At 39.5% G+C, this 18,865-nt stretch overlaps 1 protein-coding gene across 1 annotated transcript; it reads left to right on the top strand.

Moving 5' to 3' along the window:
• The first annotated feature begins 7,197 nt into the window (after positions 1-7,197).
• On the top strand, positions 7,198-11,540 carry NGF (nerve growth factor (beta polypeptide)). Its single transcript, XM_009696504.1, has 3 exons — positions 7,198-7,351; positions 9,937-10,131; positions 10,663-11,540. Exon 3 carries the CDS (start codon positions 10,675-10,677, stop codon positions 11,392-11,394), a length of 720 nt encoding a protein of 239 aa, XP_009694806.1. The 5' UTR covers positions 7,198-7,351; positions 9,937-10,131; positions 10,663-10,674; the 3' UTR covers positions 11,395-11,540.
• Positions 11,541-18,865: the final 7,325 nt, after the last annotated feature.

Raw genomic sequence — 18,865 nt, 5'->3', positions numbered from 1 at the left:
CATTGCAAATACCAGAAAACAAGCAGCAGTGTACTGGCTGCAAACCATCTGCTACCAGTAGCCCTAGCACAGCACACATGCTCCATATTGTGTCATTGGAAAGTAATGCACAAACTTCACTGCTGGGTCATATACTATGTAGTATGAACTATTTCTTTTGTCATTATGGAATAAAGCAACCACTTCTCATCTCTGAAATGGAGAAGTCTAACCAAATACTTAGGGACTCTATTGGCTCATTCAATACTCTGAAAACTACTATTTCCTGCTATTATGATGTTGGTTTTCCTCTAATTCCTGTAATCTGAATTACAAAATTGGTAAGTCAGATGTGCGTTCTCACAAGCCTAATCCCTTTTTCTTCCACACCTTCTTCATGAACTGCATAAGACTTGATAGTATCTAGGTTATTTGCACTAGGGAGCTCACTTCTGAAATATGCATCATTTCATAAATTCAAGATATATCAGTGTTTCTGTAATCACAAAGACCAAAAGATTCAAATATCCTTTCTGTTTATTTTTTGCACACCCCTAAAATACGCCAACAACTTCAAGGATGACAGAAAACAACATTCCAAATTGTATCATGCTTTAGATTACAACATTCTATGCCTATGTTTATTGCCTATATTTATTTTTATTTAGAAAATAATTTACTTGGTGTATTTGACTGAGCCAAATTGAGCATTAATTTATCTTTTCTCTTACTAGCGTAGGAACTACTTTAATGGAATCTAGTAAATGTGCAATTAGAAGGCTGCACTGTCTTCTCTATTAAAATAAGGCACTAAAAATATTCTGTATTACAGACAAATATGCTTCATTTTTCCTAACATTTACAGATAGTAATACCACAATGATAGCCCAATTCAATTCCAGTGCTCCACTTTACCTAGTCAGGCATTACTGGAAGCAGGAGGATATCCAAGAACCTCAGGACCTACAAGACAGACAGGTCTTATATATTATCATTGGTTTCCATGCTCTAACAGCCTAATCAGTACTCTGTGTGCAGCAAATAGCAAGTATCTAGGATAAAAACTGAGACATAATTAAAGCTTTACTGGTGCATTATGGACAACAAAAAACCAAAAAGGCTTGCCAAAGCATTTTGGAAAATTTTGTTCCCTCAATTCAAGGAGCAGCACACTTCATACAAGCTGAGGATGCGCCCACCTGTTTAGTACTACGACAGTAATTATGTGAAGTGTCAGAGGTGTCCTGCTTTGGTCTTAGTTTCCACTTCATGTCAGTAGAACTGTATCACAACAGTATGGATTTAATTACTGATCGCTCCACCAGGTTTTTATTTGTTTTCCCGGTCTTTCAAGTCTCACACTGTGAGATTTCACAAAGCAATACAATCACCATATTTACAGAACTGTATAATGCCAAGACAAAAACCTCAAAGGAAAAAATAAAACACAGCAGCCTTCAAGGAAAGCAAGAATACATTCCAACCAGACATGATGGAATTACATACTTTTAATATACAGAGTATATGTTAATCTCTAACAAACTAATAATAAGGAACTTTTTCCTGCCCACCCATCCTCATTCACATTTAGCAAAAGTACATGGCATTAAACACTCAGATCACACTGTCAGCAAAAGCTAAATGGAAAATGAATTGGGCTGAAAACTGAAAAGTTTTCAGCACTGCATGCATATCCTCAGCCCTTAGAGTTCACTGTAGAAAACTGTTCTGTCTTTCTGAGTGGAAAGTCATCACTCTCTAAAAAATCACATTTTTTAACCTGTAAAGTTTAGTGCCTGGATCTAAATCATGTGCAACTTTAAAAAAATGTTAATGTTTTACCTGTTTAAGTGAGGTGTGATGAAAAATGATCACTCCCATTTGTCTCAAGAGAATGTGTATTAAATTCTGCCATAGTACAGTCTGACTATTAATGACTGAATACCTTTTTTTAACTTACAGCACCTAGAGGACTCAGCCAATATACAAACACTAGGAAGGGATAAATCATCTTTGTACAACTGTAAGAGACACTGTATGGTAGGGATTTACCCTAAAGGAAGGCAGTGATTTGACACTAGGAGTCCTTCATTGTATTAGTGCAATATTTGTAAATTAAACCTTAGAGGTTATGACTACTAAAGTGTTGTCTGACTGCCAGCTAGCCTAGCATGGAAGCTTTATATACATTTATGTACATACATTTGTGGCTAAAACTTCTATTGTTCTTGGTCATGACAAAACCATTTTGCTTCACCTCACAATGATTGTTCTAGAGGTAAGAAGCTGTATAAAAGAACAGCATTACTGTTGATCCTGCAAAAAAGCCTGGATGACCGGTTTCTGAGTACCGTTTCCGGCTGAAACAAGGCAGTACAGTGAAACTACAATTTCTGCTGGAAACTGAACTACTAGAATTCATGTTCCTTTAAGACTTAGATATATCTTAACTGCACTACATTGGAGGCAAAGAAGAAAGCAGCTGTTTCTCTTCATTCTATAGGTATGAGAAAGAAGAAAACTGTTCTTAATCTCACGGATGATTTTTCTCAGAGTCATCTCAAGACTCTGGGACTGATGGATATTGGGAAGTTCTTATAAGCCCTAAAGCAAATTTCCCTACTGGAAAGCTGTCCATTGTTCATTATATCATGGTCAAATATTACCAGAAGTAAGAAACTTCACAAGATCATGAACTTTCTGAAATGTAATTATATGTTTTTCAAGTAAATTTCAAGTAGCAGGTTTTCATCTGTCTCCTCCAGCCTTTCCTGCCGAGTCAATGAAAGAGCATAATCAATTCACTTTAAACACAAAAGTAAAAATACACCTGAAGTGTAGCAAAACAATGTGCAGATGTTTTGCCAGTTACCATCAAGTACCGACGATATTATCCTGTCAAAACAGCTGATTTTAGAAGAACACATAACTGGAAGGGACTTTCCTGGGTTGGTTAAGTCCAGTCACTTCTGTTTAAAATATACCCCCCAGAAAAGCTATTTAAAACATTAAGATTGTGATGTGTGCAAAAGAAGTATTTCTGATTTGTTCCGATGGAGTTGAATACCTAAGCGAGGAGTTTTTGTTGCTTAAACATCACCACTACTAGTCCACTGGAGTTGTGCCAAATCAAGCTTCCATTTTCTCTACTTCAGAAAGTTTAAAATAAAACATTAAGAAGCTGCACTGTTCAGTGTCCTGGGGAGAAAGAGTGGGTGATGTCCTGGAGTCCAATCTTCCATGTTGTATTTCCAGTTATAGAAGTGGTAGTCATGAAATGGAACTACTTCAACATAGTACACCACTTTTTCTCCCCACCATAATGACACTTTGTCAATGCTTCCAGGTTTAAAAGAGCTGTATTTCTGTATTTTAGCAAAAACAGTGCTGCCAAAATTTAACAGCAGTTTTCACAGAGAAGTCTCAAATCTATAAATTGCTCTTGGAATTCCAAAACTCTCACATATATATTTACATGCTTTATAACCCAGCTGCTAACTGTCTAAGTACTGCAGTCTGAATTGAAATTGATCTGCACTGGAACCAAGAGTTACAAGTTTGGAGGTTTTACATGGAAGAGACATCTATACAGAGATTTGACAACCATTTTAAGCACTGCTATTCTTACTGGAAGCAATTAATTTAGTAAATTTACTAAATTTTCAGTTCTAAATAAGTTTCCAGGCAACGTATCCTTTTCATCCATTCTTCCTCAGATTCTGTGGGATAACTGTTTAAAAAAAATGGGAATTCCCTGTATATACTTGTTTTATTTGGCACTTGTTCCACTTGCAGGTGCCTGCAAGCAAAGAGTTTTTCAAGACATAGAACCACTTGCTTTTTGATGTGATCCATTTCTCCACTCTTACATTAAGCCCCTTGTAACACTGCTTTTAGACTATTCAGCTTTTACTAGTGGCGTCTTTATTGCATGATTGCCAAATAAGCAAAGAAATAGGGAGATTGATCATCTGTATTTCAATTATTACCTTTTTCAAACAGCCCTTAGATCAGTTGGTAAACATTGTATTTGTTTTACTGTAAAGCCCTGTGAAGGATTCATGTGCAAATAGTATTTTATATATTTTATAATGTGCCACTACTCTTACTACATGTACTAAGAAATAAGAATTAAGTGGGGGTTTTTTACCCCCCAGGTCTGTAATCCCGAATGTATGTAAATTCTGAAGAAATACTTACTTCAGTAGGATATTTTATTAATCTCTGGAAATGGTAGGTAGATAGGAATAGTATATTGTCAGTATATACTGTCTTCAGCATCATTTGAGTAACACTGCATCATTTACTGGATTCCACCACAACTGAGAATCCGGGAAAAAGACAGTAAAAGAACTTAAAAAAAAAAAAGCTCTGCTGAAAATAAACTGTTTTGTGGTTAAAAACCAGCCAGTTGGAACTGAAGCAGTGTTTTCTTAGGGTGGTAGAACAGTCAGAAAAGTTGTTGGATTATTTTTGGCAGTGGACAGCATATTATAGCTCTATCATTACTGTTACTAAACTGTCAGAAGTCCACTGAAAGGGTTATTACTTTACTAGTACATTCTTGCAAAAACATGGCATACTTAGTCTGGTAGCATGAAGCTTTGGATTTTAGAACTTTTTTTGACCTGACATATTCATATCACTGTAACTAGCTTAACTCCTAAATACTTTAACCACACACGTTCAGTAGAACATGAGCCATGATCTACAGACAGCAGCAAAACCAAAGAGTGGCCAAATCATTGCAGAAGTGTTGTACAACGTGATACAATGAGCACGTAGCAGATCGACTCCTGTGCCCTGCACTGCTTGAAAACAGGCTTGGAAGATTTCAGTTAGATTTTTGAAAATTATGTAGCTTGTATTTGAATCTTGGTAAGAGCCAAACCCAGTGGCTACAGTCACTGGCAGCCAGCTCTCCTGTGGACAGAAACTGTGCAGGTGTAAAATGAATCCAGTTCATGTTTTGGCGTTTGCAGCATGCTCTCCTTAGCAAAGGCACTTGAATCTCTACACTGTGTCCAGCAGGATCTTTTGCAGCACAGGAGTACCTTATAAAACCCTTATTTACCTTATTAAATGGAACAGATAAGCTATCTAAATATTTAAGATTAATAAAATACTATTTCTATCACTTTCAATGGCACGCATGAATTTACAATCGGAAATGTACTCTACTGAGAAGGTGTCAGCGTGCCGGATTTAATTGGTGAAGAAAATAATGGTTTCCTTTGATTTGGGGTCTACATGAGCACTCACGGTGTAGCAATTAAGACTGGAGTTATTTCTGCCTTTACAGTAGCACAAAGACAAGTATTTAAGTATGTGCCACCTTCATGTGTCTGCAAGTTTTGTATCTTCAGTTCTTCTCAAGTATCAGCCACAATCAGATTTCTCTGCCCACAAACGGTAATCTGTGATTCTCATCCTGATTATCTACTGAATTGACCAAGACATTTCCCTGTAATTGTAGTTGTTGCTTTCAGCCCATTGCTTTCCTCTTCTTCACTGGGCTTCAGCAGCTACCCTTATCTTCTTGTCAATTTCTCCCAAATCCGGGAGCAGGTATACAGTTTACATTGCCTCAATGAAAAGAGTATCCCAGCCAAATAGCTCACTTGGACCCACTTTGAATCACCCAAAAGTTTAAGGCCTTTGTCCTGTGAAAGGTGTTCAGATTCTCTCCTAAGCCAGACTCAAGTATGTCTCTGGCCCTCACCTGATTCCTGCCTGAACACTAGTGAAAAAAGAAAGCCTGCCTAGAACAGAAAGAGGGTACCCAAATTGTCTTTTCACCTCACCAGTGCTAGTTTGTCAAAGATCTTGATTAAGAGATTCCATCAGGTAAGGACACACTTTGTTCACCCCCTACAATGTTATCCCAAGCTTGTCTCCCAGTTTCTTTTCATACAGCATACTGTTTTTCTGGTGTTTTTCCTAAAATTGCAGACATCCAGTGCTGAGGCTGATCAATTTGCTGGCTTTTAGCACACAGTGTCTTTTGCTCTGGCAGTATAAGACTGTAAGAATTTTATGGTTTTTTTCTCTTCCCATGTGTGAATGAAAGATCTCACGCATCATCTCTTCACTGAAACAGATTCTCAGCAGTCTCTTATGAAATTGCCCAAGTGGAACTCACGTTCCAAACAATCAGCAGAATCCAGACACTATTGCTGGACAACCTGTGAGATGTTGTCACTCCAGTCTGCTGAGCTGCACACTTTTTTCCTCCACTCACTTTCACTAAATGTGATGCTACTACAAAACAGCCAAGCCAATTTTGCAACTGCATTTCTTCACACTTAGCTCAAACAGTGATGGGGGGATAGGGGAGGCTAGAACTATCCCATAGGTAGCTGGTATTTCATGTGGAGTATTACAGTCGCTGACAACATTACCCTATGTGTTGACAAAAACTCAAAAGAAAAACAAAAGTTACTTTCCACTGGCTGTTTGGAATGTACGTAGTATGCATGTTGGCAACCCTCCTTCAGGGTCTCTAAAGGACTTTTAGCATTTGCAGCATCATAAAAGGAGAAAGCATGGGGTACAAACTAAGTAACTAAGATGTCTGCACAGCAGATTTGTGGATAGGACATAGATAGGTTCATGTCCTGCAGGTACTACAAACGTTTTTGGGTTTGAGTGTTTGAGTATTGACAATAGGAGTGCACCATTTTGAAGTACTGTGACAGAAAAAGGACACAGGGCTGGTGATAGTGCTGTTTAGACCAATCTGGACAACCAAGCAGAGCAGCTGCTGAGTTTTACATCAGCTGCATTTGCTGGCACACAATTTGTGGTGCCTTTACTTGTAACCAGACTTGCTTCTCAGACAAAGATGATGGGGGCGTCTGAGCTCTCATTTGTCTATCACTATTGTGCAAACTGAGCTCAGATTGTGACATCAGCAGGTATTGCTTCACTATCCTGCATCACCACCATTTTTAGTGAACCTGGAAGATGCCCAAGAGGGATCAGGAGCAGTGGATTGTTAACCATGGTCTGGTAAAGGTGCTGAATAAAGGTAGCTCTGTCTTACAAATGTGCTGCTCTTGAAAGTGAAGAACTGCATTTTAGACAACCTCTACACTGTAACAGTGAAAAAGGCACGGGTCAGCGAGCCAAGCAAGTGGATTTGTCCCTGTACTCCTGCTATCAAGTGGGGAATGGTACTGAAAACACTTATTGGCTGGCTAATTATTGAAACAAATACTTCTACTTCTAGTGGAACGCAGAATAAGCAACTCCCAGACTCAGCTACGCAGCCAAACTGGCCCGATGGCATGCTGCAGCCAAGCCCAGCTCAGCGTCTGGATGAAATAAGGACCTTGCTGGGGGAGCAGTGTTTTGTGCAGTGTACTCAGAGGTAAGCACAACACAAACACTCTTCTCAAAGCAGACTGAAATTGTCCATTACCAGTATCACACTACAGCAGAAGTGTTTAAATGACAGTTGACCAACATAGAGGTGGGGAAGAGAGCTGTCATCTTGAACTTAAAAAAATCATTGGTCTGTCTTCTAAAGAATGAAGATGAGGGCAATTTGCATTTAATGCTCTTATTTTTGGAAAAGCTTAGTTCTTTGACTTTAAACAAGTTGCTTCACTGATACCTGCTAGCAAGCTATTGTCTGGCTAAAATGGGAGTTTCCACTTATTCTGTCTTCTTTTATTCCAACTTCAGACATCATATCTTTTGTGGGAAATGTTTACTTATAATGAGAGATGGTCCACTTAGAAGTCACAGTTCTCGTTAAACATCCTCTGTTTTAGTACAGTTTTTATACTTTTGGCATTGAAATGTCTGTGATAACTTTTGTGGTCAACGTTACAAACACATACCCATTTACTATCAGCACTAGAATTGGCAGCTGTGCAACTCCCTGGAAATCCAGGTGGCTGCACTTGGCATTCACTGTGAATGCTTCTAGAAAGCACCATGAAAGGGTCTAGTAACTAAGTATCTTACAAAGTTTCAAAATAATCCCCCCAAATAGCCTGTAAATATCTGTACATGTCAGCAAAAAAGTCCACAATCCTTACAGTCCAAGGCATATCTGTTTTTTAAATGTTAACTTTTTTTGCTCATGTTGTCATCAAGTCTATTCCACCTTTTAAATCTGTCAGTTTCTATTCTTCACTAATTTAATAATTGATTAAAAGATTCAATTTTGAATCTTCATGAAAACCAGGTATCTCAAATACATTTTGTCGGTTTGTGCCACACTCCCCACAGAATGCTTTACCGCAAGGAGAGGAAATACAAGGCAAGTTATATTTGTGGTTTTTTTTTTTAAAAAAAAAAAAAAAAAAAAAAAAAAAAAACACACCAGCAAGCAGGTGAGATCTGATTTTGTGTTAATGGCCTTAAAGCAATAATCTTAGCATATGCAACATAAAAAACTCAGAGAAGGGAGATAAATGCAGCTGCATTTTAGAGCAGTGAATCTTGTGTAGCACAAAACCAGAAACAGCTCTTTGCTGACATTGCAACATCTCTTTCCTTTAGAAGGAAATAATAAAAAAAGGGCTTATGTATAAACACAATAGGTTGAGGCTGCCATTGGCATGTCTAAATTGTGCCTGGATTTTGTTCTGCAAACCTTTTCCATTAACATTTCTGTCGGGAAAGCTAACTCTTTAGAGACGTAATGAACCATCTGATTTTAATTTGGTTGTAGAACAAGGGGTTACTCTCTGAATCATGCATAGCCAAGTCATTGAGCTACACCCAGCTCTATTTCCTTATACAGATGATGATTACTGCTCAAGCACGAGCAGCATGTGAGAAAGCAGCAACCCTCAGCCTTGTTTTAAGCAAATTAAAGTAGCTTTGGAACAGTAAGGACTTTCTCTGTGAGAGAGATTTGACTCTCATCATCATCATTTTGTCCCCACTTCTTCCAGCCCAACTGTTGCACAGATAACTACTAATGTGGCTTTTGGCCTTTTTCTTCTTTTCTCCCCTTGAGGCAGGGACTGTAGCATCTTCACCCTCTTCAGTCACTCCCTTCACTTGGCATCTCCTGCTGAGTTCTTAAATGCTTGCCCAGCCCTGCACAAACACTGCTGTTTATTTCATTTCAGCTCTTGTCTGAGATAAGACTATCCACAGAAGATCCTACGGAACATCTCAGGGTTCTGCATTTTCTACAAGATTGTGCTCTAGCAAAGCTAAAGCCCTGGTTGAGTGCTTTAGTGCTGCTTGGGATTCTAATCTGAGACAGCTGAACAAAAAGAGACAGGGAATTTCAACATTAACTGACCCACACCCAGAAAAAACATTAAGACATGCTGGGAAATCATAGCGGAACTGCAGAGCCCGATTCCTCTTTTACAAAACCCTGTTTGTCCAGCCTGTGTGCGGCTGCCTGCCTACTGGCCGGACGCAGTGTAATCCAGGGCCAGCTGAGACATGTCAGGCAAAACAAGGCAAAGAGACAGGGGAGGAGCCTCGCTTGGTAGGTTTTTTCTGTTTATACCCTGTCTCCGATTATTAAGTCTTCAGAGAGGAAATACAATGTCTGCCCTTAACTGCAATTTCAGATCATTTTTTAATGTCTCTTATTCCCAGGATGCCTGCTGCTGATTTGTTAACCCAACATATGGCTGAATTAGTCAACACATGGTAGTTACCTAACAAGGTATTACTGCTGCTGGTCTTCTAGCATAAAATTGTTCTCAGTAAAGTTTTAGACATTTGTTTTACCCTTTTCCACACCCAAACCAATGTGCATATTCCCCAGATCAAAGGAAGGCTAGCACTGGCACTGGATCTGCTATGCAGTGACATTTGTGGAGCTTCTTGCTCTTGGCACTCTGAAAAAACAAAGGTGTTTCCCTGTACATAATTCCCAGCACGGTTTTAAGATATGCTGTACCTGAGATGCCAACCCAGAAGTAGCCTGTCACCCACGGTGTTCCTATGTAATACCCATGTTTGTCCTAAAAGGCAGCTTGAACATGATAAAATCCCATCTGCCCTTGGGACATGTGATGCCTGAGCTCTTCTGGGAAGGAGCCTGGGCTCTGTCTGCCCAAAATCAGCAATGCAGTGTGTCCTGAAAGGTCAGATGGGCTAGATGGAGGCTGCTGGAGGCTGCTGAGCCAGTCAGAGTGGTGGGGCCTGGGCCTGTCCACATGGCAGGTAAGCGTGACCATTGAGTGCGTGATAATGGCACAATTCACTCCCCCCCTTCCACAAGTACTGGCTTGGTGGTCCCCACCCTAGCCCCAAGGACACCTCTGCAAGCAAATTAACTGAATGGACAGCTATTTTAGCTAAGGGACTGCTTCTACTGTCACTATTCTGCAGCCAAGAGACTAGCCCTGGCCAAAAAGGTTGCTGCAAAAATCACTAGATTTTACTCCTGGGAACATGCTGCTGCCATATGGTCTCCACATTAATAACACCAAACAAGTGCTTCATAAACAGTGTTCTAATAACAAATACCAGAGGAATTAATAATAATCTAGCTATTATTTTCTAATGTTCTCGCTTTATTAAGAACATTTATGCTGTCTGAATAAGCTCTTCCAGAAGAACAGCATCTGGCACCCACATGAATACCTGATGAAATCTGTATGATCCTGGGTATCTTGTACATTTATTGTCAGCAACGGCATCCGTTTCTGCCAGCATGGCTTACAGTAACATTACATTTTTCTTTTGTTCTAGGTGCATAGCGTAATGCCCGTGCTGTACTACATTCTGATTATCGCTTTTTTGATCGGCACACAGGCAGCTCCAAAGTCAGAGGACAATGCTCCACTGGAGTACCTTGCAGAACACTCCCTGCTCAAAACCCATCGAAGTAACAAACACCACATTCCCAAGGCAACTCCACAGACATCCCATGGCCACTCTACTTGGACAACAGGTAGAGGAGAAGCTATAAACATCACCATGGACCCAAAATTTTTTAAGAAGAGGCGTTTCCGGTCTCCTCGGGTGCTGTTCAGCACACAGCCCCCTCCAGTGTCAGGGAAAGGACAGAATATGGGATTTCTCAACAGTGCAGGTTCTCTCAACAGGACTGCCAGGACCAAGAGGACCGCGCATCCCATATTACACCGGGGAGAGTTCTCGGTGTGTGATAGCGTCAGCATGTGGGTTGGGGACAAAACCACAGCCACTGACATTAAAGGCAAAGAGGTGACAGTGCTGGGAGAGGTCAACATTAACAACAACATTTTTAAGCAGTACTTTTTTGAGACCAAGTGCAGGGACCCTAAGCCAGTCTCCAGTGGGTGCCGAGGGATCGATGCAAAGCACTGGAACTCTTACTGCACCACAACACACACCTTTGTCAAAGCGCTGACAATGGAGGCCAAGCAAGCAGCCTGGCGATTTATTCGAATTGACACTGCCTGTGTGTGTGTGCTCAGCAGAAAGTCAGGGAGACCCTGAGATGGACCTAAACCCCATGATGACATCCTCCTACCCCCCTACCTCAGTCTGTAAATTATTTTAAGTTATAAAGGACTGCATGGTATATTTATAGTTTATACAGTACAGAAAGAACCTCATTATTTATTAAACTCTTTTCAAAGCCTTTTGTGTTTTGCAATTTATTTACTGGCAGAACCCTTCAAAAGATGTTCACCTTGGTCTCATTCAACCCTACAACTCTGAAATGTTCACGGGGCCATTGAACAATCTTTGCTCGCCATTTTACTAAAAGAAAACATTTTTCACACAGTTTTCACACATATTCCTCTCTTCCACAAGAAAATAATTTTCCTCACAAAACCTGACAGTTTACTGTGAATATCTTGTAGGTTTATTTTAAATTGAAATGTTTTACCCAACTACCAAGAGACTGAAAAAGACCTTTCAAAACTTGCTTCCAGTTTTACTAATTGTCTATAAAGTTATTAATCTTATATAATTAATCATCTTAGTGAACCCCTCATAGAAATACTAGTTCTTCATGTTGATAGATAAATTTCTAAGTAAGATCTTTAGTGCATTTTTTAAAATTGTCAAATTATTGTCACTGGAAAAATAATCCGTTCTGAATTATTTTGGAACATTTGTCTGCACAAGAGTAGAATCTAGATGTATGTATTTTTGCCCTAAGATGGTATTTTAGAGTTCATTATTTATGAGCTATATTAGAGTGATGGAGTTGCAAATGTCAATATACATACATAAATTTAAAAAGTTCATGTGTCTTGTAATTAAAATTTGAAAATTCTCTCAAGCTAGTATTCTGGTAATAGGGACTTGACATAGGAGTAAGTCTTTTCATGCATGATAGAAGAAAATTTGAAAAAAAATCACCAAGGCTCTGTTTTAGCAAGAAGTCCCAAAATAACCCTATGCTTATAATGTCTGTGCTTCAGGGAAAATTGGTCTCTAGAAGTACACAGTGGAGTCTGAGGTCTGTGATGGGTGTTTCAGTCATTGCACACTGAAAAAAGCTCCACGTTCTCTCATTGTTTCCTTTGGAAGAGCAGCTGTTATCCATTGCAGAAACTGTTTCAAAACAAATACCATCACGGTTTTTCAGCTTGGTTTCTTCCAAATGCTGTCTGTGTGAAGTGGAAGGCACTGAGACAGAGATCATTCCTGATAATCACTGGTATGCCACTTTTCAGCTCCCTCTAGTAGGTGGTTATGTTGTGGGACAGCAATATTCCAAAGAGAGTGTTTTGCTCTCTCCAGAAAAACGTACTTGCAATATTTGCATGAATAGTCAGTTATCTGAAAGGTCAAGGAAAGGGCAGGCTCCTGACTGTCCTGTGTTCTCCAAATAATGATGACTTGCTCTGGAGCAGGGGGAGGCAATGAAGACTAAGGATGTATGCATCAGATGCTTTGACACAGTCGCAGAACACAAGAGCAGCAGCAGCCACCTGCCAGTCATCACAGGAGAGATGAAGGGAGAACAGTGAAACACACAGTATTCTGAAGCAAAGAACAATGCAGAGTTGGAGCAGAGTCCTGCCTGTGCTCTTTGGCCATAAAACAATGGACAAAAGTAACAAATCTGCTTTAGAAGTGCTCTTTACCATACATGACACAATGTGACTAGGGAAAAATGAAGCTGCTACTCATCCGGGACTTCCAGGTTTATGGAGACTGCTATTATTTTACCACTGACATAACAAAACTGAAAGCGTCTCATGAATGCATTTGGTAATTCCAAACATATGTAGACTTGGCATTTCTTCAAAGAGCCCTGAAACTGATGACTTTCTTAGTCAAGAAAGCTGGAGAGGGACTTTTTACAAGGGCATGTAGTAATAGGACATGAGGCAACGGCTTTAAACAGGAAGAGAGAAGATTTAGATTAGATATAAGGAAGAAATTCTTCATGGTGAGGGTGGTGAGGCTCTGCAACAGGTTTCCCAGAGAAGTTATGGATGCCCCATGCCTGGAAACATTCAAGGCCAGGTTGGATGGGGCTTTGAGCAACCTGGTCTAGAGGAAGGTGTCCCTGCCCATGGCAGGGGGGTTGGAACTAGATGATCTTTAAGGTCCCTTCCAACCCAAACCGTTCTGTGATTCTTAAAGCAATCTTGGGAACTGACATTCCTTCCACATCCAGCCCACTTAGGAGTTCCTCTGACTACACCTTAAAGCGCATTCTTGCCAAGAACAACGTACTACTACCTGTAACACTCAATCTGAGGGACAAAGAGCTGTCATTAAAAATTCTACAAACTACTGCTATGAATCTGGACCTTGATTAAAATTTCTATTAATAAACATTTAGCTATTCATTATGCAGGGAGGGTTTATTTAGTCTTGCAGTTACTGATGCAATCTATTCCACATTTATCCCTTCAGTTGATTTATTTTTTTTTTTGTGCTCCCAAGACTGAATCTGGACTATTGGTTCATCCTTCATGACAGTGATCTATTGTATTACTGGTACTTCTTGCCTGTTCATAAAAAAGGTCTCAAAAGGGAGGGTGGAAGAGTGAAAAGGACAGTTCGATGAATTCACACTTGATCTTGATCCCACTATTAATCACTGAATCTGGAATTCCAGACTTAGAGCTACAAACTCAAGCCTGTAACTTTAAGAGTGTACATCACTTCTCTCCCTGCACATATGTTATTGTGACATGTTGATGTGACCAATGATCTACTGAGAAGTGGTGAAGTATTTCGAGAAATTAATTTAATGAGAATGTGGGGTTTTATGATTATAAAATAATAAAAACCTGGAAAAGTGCATTCTTAGAAAGATAATTATTGCCATATTTCAATGTTTGTATTAACTGTGCACTTAGATGGCAAGATAAGGTCCATCTCTGATGACAGCTACACAAACCCAATCTGTGAGATTCCCTCTGCAGCACCCAAACTTCATTCCACTTACAGATGTTTGTGCCAAGTTTAAAGACTAGGATTTAAAACAACAGCAGTCCCAGCCATTCTTGCAGTAAGTGGCATCACACTTCCCTGTTACCTCCAGCAACAGAGAAATAGTCTTGATAAAGCCCAAGCACAGAGTTTCTTGCAATCCAAATAAGTTTGTATCATATGATAAGGATATCCTGAATAGCCAGAAATTAAGTACAGGACTGACCGCCTGGAGGTATAAGGAATTCTCATCTCTGGACATGCCAGATGAGACAAGTATTAGCCAGAAATGCTTCTGCCTCGAGTGAAATGCAAGGACTACATGAATTTCAGTAACATTTGTCACAATTTGCATGCTTCCAGACAAGAGTTAAACTATAATTCTTTTTGTTGAAGTCATGCTCACTGTTGTCACTCATCCACAGAAAGGCTGAGAAAGAACTTTTGAACATTTTTTGTTAGGTATATGGACACTGTTAAACACAGCCCCATACTTTTAGAATTTCAATACATGGATGGAGGAGTACAAAATTCAGGCTACAAAATTCATGCAACAATTGCTGTGTAAAAACTCACAAATGCTATTGGTCTACAGCATAGCAGGCTGGGTCAATAAAATCAGAAACGGAACAAAACCTGGGAGAGCATTTTCGATACTGTTATTGATACTCTCTGGAGGTTTAGCCTTCCAAACCATAGTGAAGCCAATGACAAGGCATCTTTCATAAAGACCTTCTGATTATCTCAATCTCTTAGCATCCTACATCAGAGACAGGTGAACTGTCATGGACAATTCCTCTACACAAACACATTGCAAGGGTAGCTTAAAAGCCAGTGTTTCCCTGCATCATACTAGCAGCTCAGTCTCAGAATGCAATGCCTCCAGGAGGTGAATCAGCGCGTGCATTTGTCACTGATTATCATGACTGCTCTCTGCTTCCTTGGGCAACAACTGGTATCTTAAAAGCAAAGGACTACATCAAGATTTAGTTAGAAAACTGACTCAGTGCAAAGCTGTGATTAATTTTTTTTTTTCCCCAGAGATAAAATCCAGCTAGACATGCCTGAGATATTGTCTCAGTTGCAGTGACTTGATCTTTTACATCATTAGGTTACAGTAGACTGTAGTATACAATGCCTTCTGGCCAGAGTACAGAAAAGGGGAAAAAAAAAAATCACCTGTCTTCAGTTTGTTCTTCTGGAAAGTACACTCATGAGGAATATCTGACCAACATATAGGATTGATAAAACATTTAGAGATAGATTATGCAGATTAAATACAAACAGCAATGCAAAGTTATGTATTCTAATTCGAAATACCTATTTTCAGTGTTGCAGTAAGTAATTTTCCAAATACTTAATGCAAATTGATTCAGTGCTGCTGTTTGGGAAGCTGTGACAGCTATTATCAACTGTCAACACAGTTGTGTTAAGTCTGTAGCTTGTAAATATTTTCAGGAACTGTCTTTTATCATGGTTAGCTTCTTTCTTTCTTTTCTCCAATCAAGCATGTGGTAGTCCACCATTTTATTGTCTGCAACTCGCACTATGATCAATGTACAGAATCCTGTATTGCTGCAGTCAGGTATGAAGAGGCTTGAGTGCCTTGCTTAAATGCCTTCCCCCGCTCCTTTTTTTTTTTGTATACACATTCTGGTGTAATGTCAGTGTTACGTTTACTGATTGAAAAGCTGTGCTTTCAACAGTGCCCTCTCTCAGTGGCTTAGAGCTACCAATCAGATGGCGGCAGTATGTTACAAACTCATTTGCTGGAGAAATTGGACTGATGGCAATTACAACAAAACATACTATGAGGTTATACAGTAGGGCAAAGGTGGAAATCTGTTTTCTTACATGATGTTAAGGAAAGAGGAAAACAATTACAGGGTTACTGCTCAGCAGTCTTCCTGGATTCTGAAGGAGATCTTATGTGAACAAAACTATACCACAACTGCAAGAGAAGGGATGAGAGACTGAAGAGCCAGGTGACATCATAGCTCAACTTACACTGCTGAAACACTGTTAAAAGGCACCTAAAATGGCTTATTTTGCTGCTGTTTCCACTGTATGCAAGTAATGACAAGAGCATCCATATTTTGATAAATTACTTTCATTTGTAATAGCTGCAGTTTGAACATATATGCTGATTCAAGACTGCAGTTCAGTATGGAGAGTTCTGCAATAGAATGGACTTGATAACCTTGCTCACTTATTTGTACAAGGTGACAATAACTGAAAAAAACTGTGAGGAACGATCTCTACAAATCAACTTTGTTCAACATAACTGCTAGTTTGCAGCACATTTCATTTCTCAACAGTGCCTCTGGTACCCACAGCTTCTCCACTTCTTTTGAAACAAGAGGTACACACTGTTTGCTGGATACTTTTCTGACTGTTTAAGAAGTCCATGAAGTTTTAGTTATTTATTCAAGTTTGACAACCAATTGCTTCCCTAAAGATAAAGTGCCTTCATTTCTTCTTAAAGCCTTACTTATAAATATAAGGATTGAAAACAATTATAACTAAGAAAAAGGAAAGCTACTTCATATAAAGTAAGATCAACTAGGGGGACCGCTACGAAACAGACATTTATTGGAAGAATTGCACAGTCACTATGACAAGAATCTGAAATTCACCTCTAGATTCTGAGGCAAGAAAAACAAGATTCTTATATTTAAAAGCAAATCAGACCAGACTTGGTTTTACCTTTAGCAAAATGCCACATGCATGATACCAACGATTTCACTACTGCTCATTTTGTCTAGGGAGTGCGGGTTAAGTTTTGCCTGGAGGAAAACAGATCATTCTCTAGAAAGATGAAGAATGTGTGGACCATAACCAGTTTCCGTCACCTAACATGGGATTCATCCTCTCATCACTGCTGTTATTACAGTTTTGGTTTGAGGGTGGTTTTTGTTAGAGGGGACATGGGCTAGGGGGTGACAACACATCTAGAATGCTACTGGTTACGCAATCATTCCTACTGCCGAGTTGATGTCTAAAGCCTGGAATGCCAGAAAGCCCATGCTAATGCCTATACCTGCAATCAGGTTATACTTCATTGGGCCTTGCCTTGATTATTTTCACTTCAACTGCAATACAGACAGGAAATTTTGACATTGACAGAGAAAGAGCCAGGTTAGATAACAGTCATGCTTTCTCTACATGCTTACTTTCATTCCTTACATGACACTGCTGCTTCATTATCTAAGCCCTTATTTAAACATAAGATTAAAGAGAAATGTTGTACAAGCCACACCCTTGCCAGCTTTTCTTTAGTAAGAAACATCTTTCATTAGAGCAATTACAAGTTCCCTGACAGTAGTTGTAGGGCTTCGAATCACTGTGTATTGTATTTTCACTTTTCTCTGGCTATCTTCTAGAAGAAATCTTTGCTCTAGAAAAGTCAGCTTCCATATGCTTACAAATAAGCTATCCTGATATGGCATCTCTAGTATTATGTAACAGTCATTGGACCTGAGAGGCAATCGTGAATTCCAGCACTTGGTCTGTATAACCATTCAAGATTGTTCATTGACACTTCAGCAGCACTCTTCAACCAAGCTGCTTTATGAAATGAAAAGAAACTAGCAAAAACTAAGTAACATTGTATGTTGCAGCCCAAAGCGGAACAAAATATGGAATAACCACTATACAGCAGTTTAGTATTTAAAGAAAACAATCCAGCAGAACACCTGGGCACAGGGGACAGGACTGAAACTAAGAAAATACAAGACAGAATTATCCAACTTCCAGTCTGGCCAGGAGAACAGTATCCATTGGTTTTAGACAGTATAAGGGAATCAAAACAGGACCAACAGCTCATTAGAAGCACAGATGTTCCTTGTGCTTGGTTGGTGTTAAAGAGCAAACCAGCTCCATAATGGTTTAAAGAAATGGTGACACTAGCTGCACAACCTTAGTGCTAACATTCAGAGATGTGCTTTCCTCAGTCCAATCAGCTGACAGCTTTTGGTATTTCCTTTATTCATATAAGAAAAGGTAAGGTTAACATGCAGCACAGAACAGAGGACACCATCCCAAGCATGACAACAGCAGACAAGAAGAGGCTTTGCAGGTAGGGGGCCTTGCCTGAGAATTCTTAATTTCTCCAGGACAGAGTTCTCTGACCAGAGGATCACTTCTTTCCTATACACACAATTCTACAGCAGATCCCAGGCATTGGTCTCAAATTATCAGATAAAATATTCTGTCCTTATCCTCCCAGTGATAACCATTCCTGCAATGACTATTTTTGCTTTATGAATCTAGTAAGCACCTCCCCAGTGTTCTTTGAGTTCTTCTTAGAGTCCTTCCAGAGTTCAAAGAGCACCAAATACTTCCTGATGGAATCGGAAATTCATAGCTTTTGGAGGGTTTCCCTAAACTCTCCAAGAAATTAGGAGGAATGATGAAGCTGCAAAGTTTTACTGTGCATCTTTGTTCAGGAAAGCCATTATTTTGCTACCAGTTGTCCAAGTGATGGGGACACTACAATCTGACTATAATTAAAGTCACCAGGGTGGGGTAGGAGGTTCTTCCATTACGCTTCTGCCAAACT

Source organism: Cariama cristata, unplaced genomic scaffold, assembly GCF_000690535.1.
Source record: "Cariama cristata isolate BGI_N322 unplaced genomic scaffold, ASM69053v1 scaffold15913, whole genome shotgun sequence".
Taxonomy (NCBI): domain Eukaryota; kingdom Metazoa; phylum Chordata; class Aves; order Cariamiformes; family Cariamidae; genus Cariama; species Cariama cristata.
This window is presented reverse-complemented; position numbering and strand designations above follow the sequence as displayed.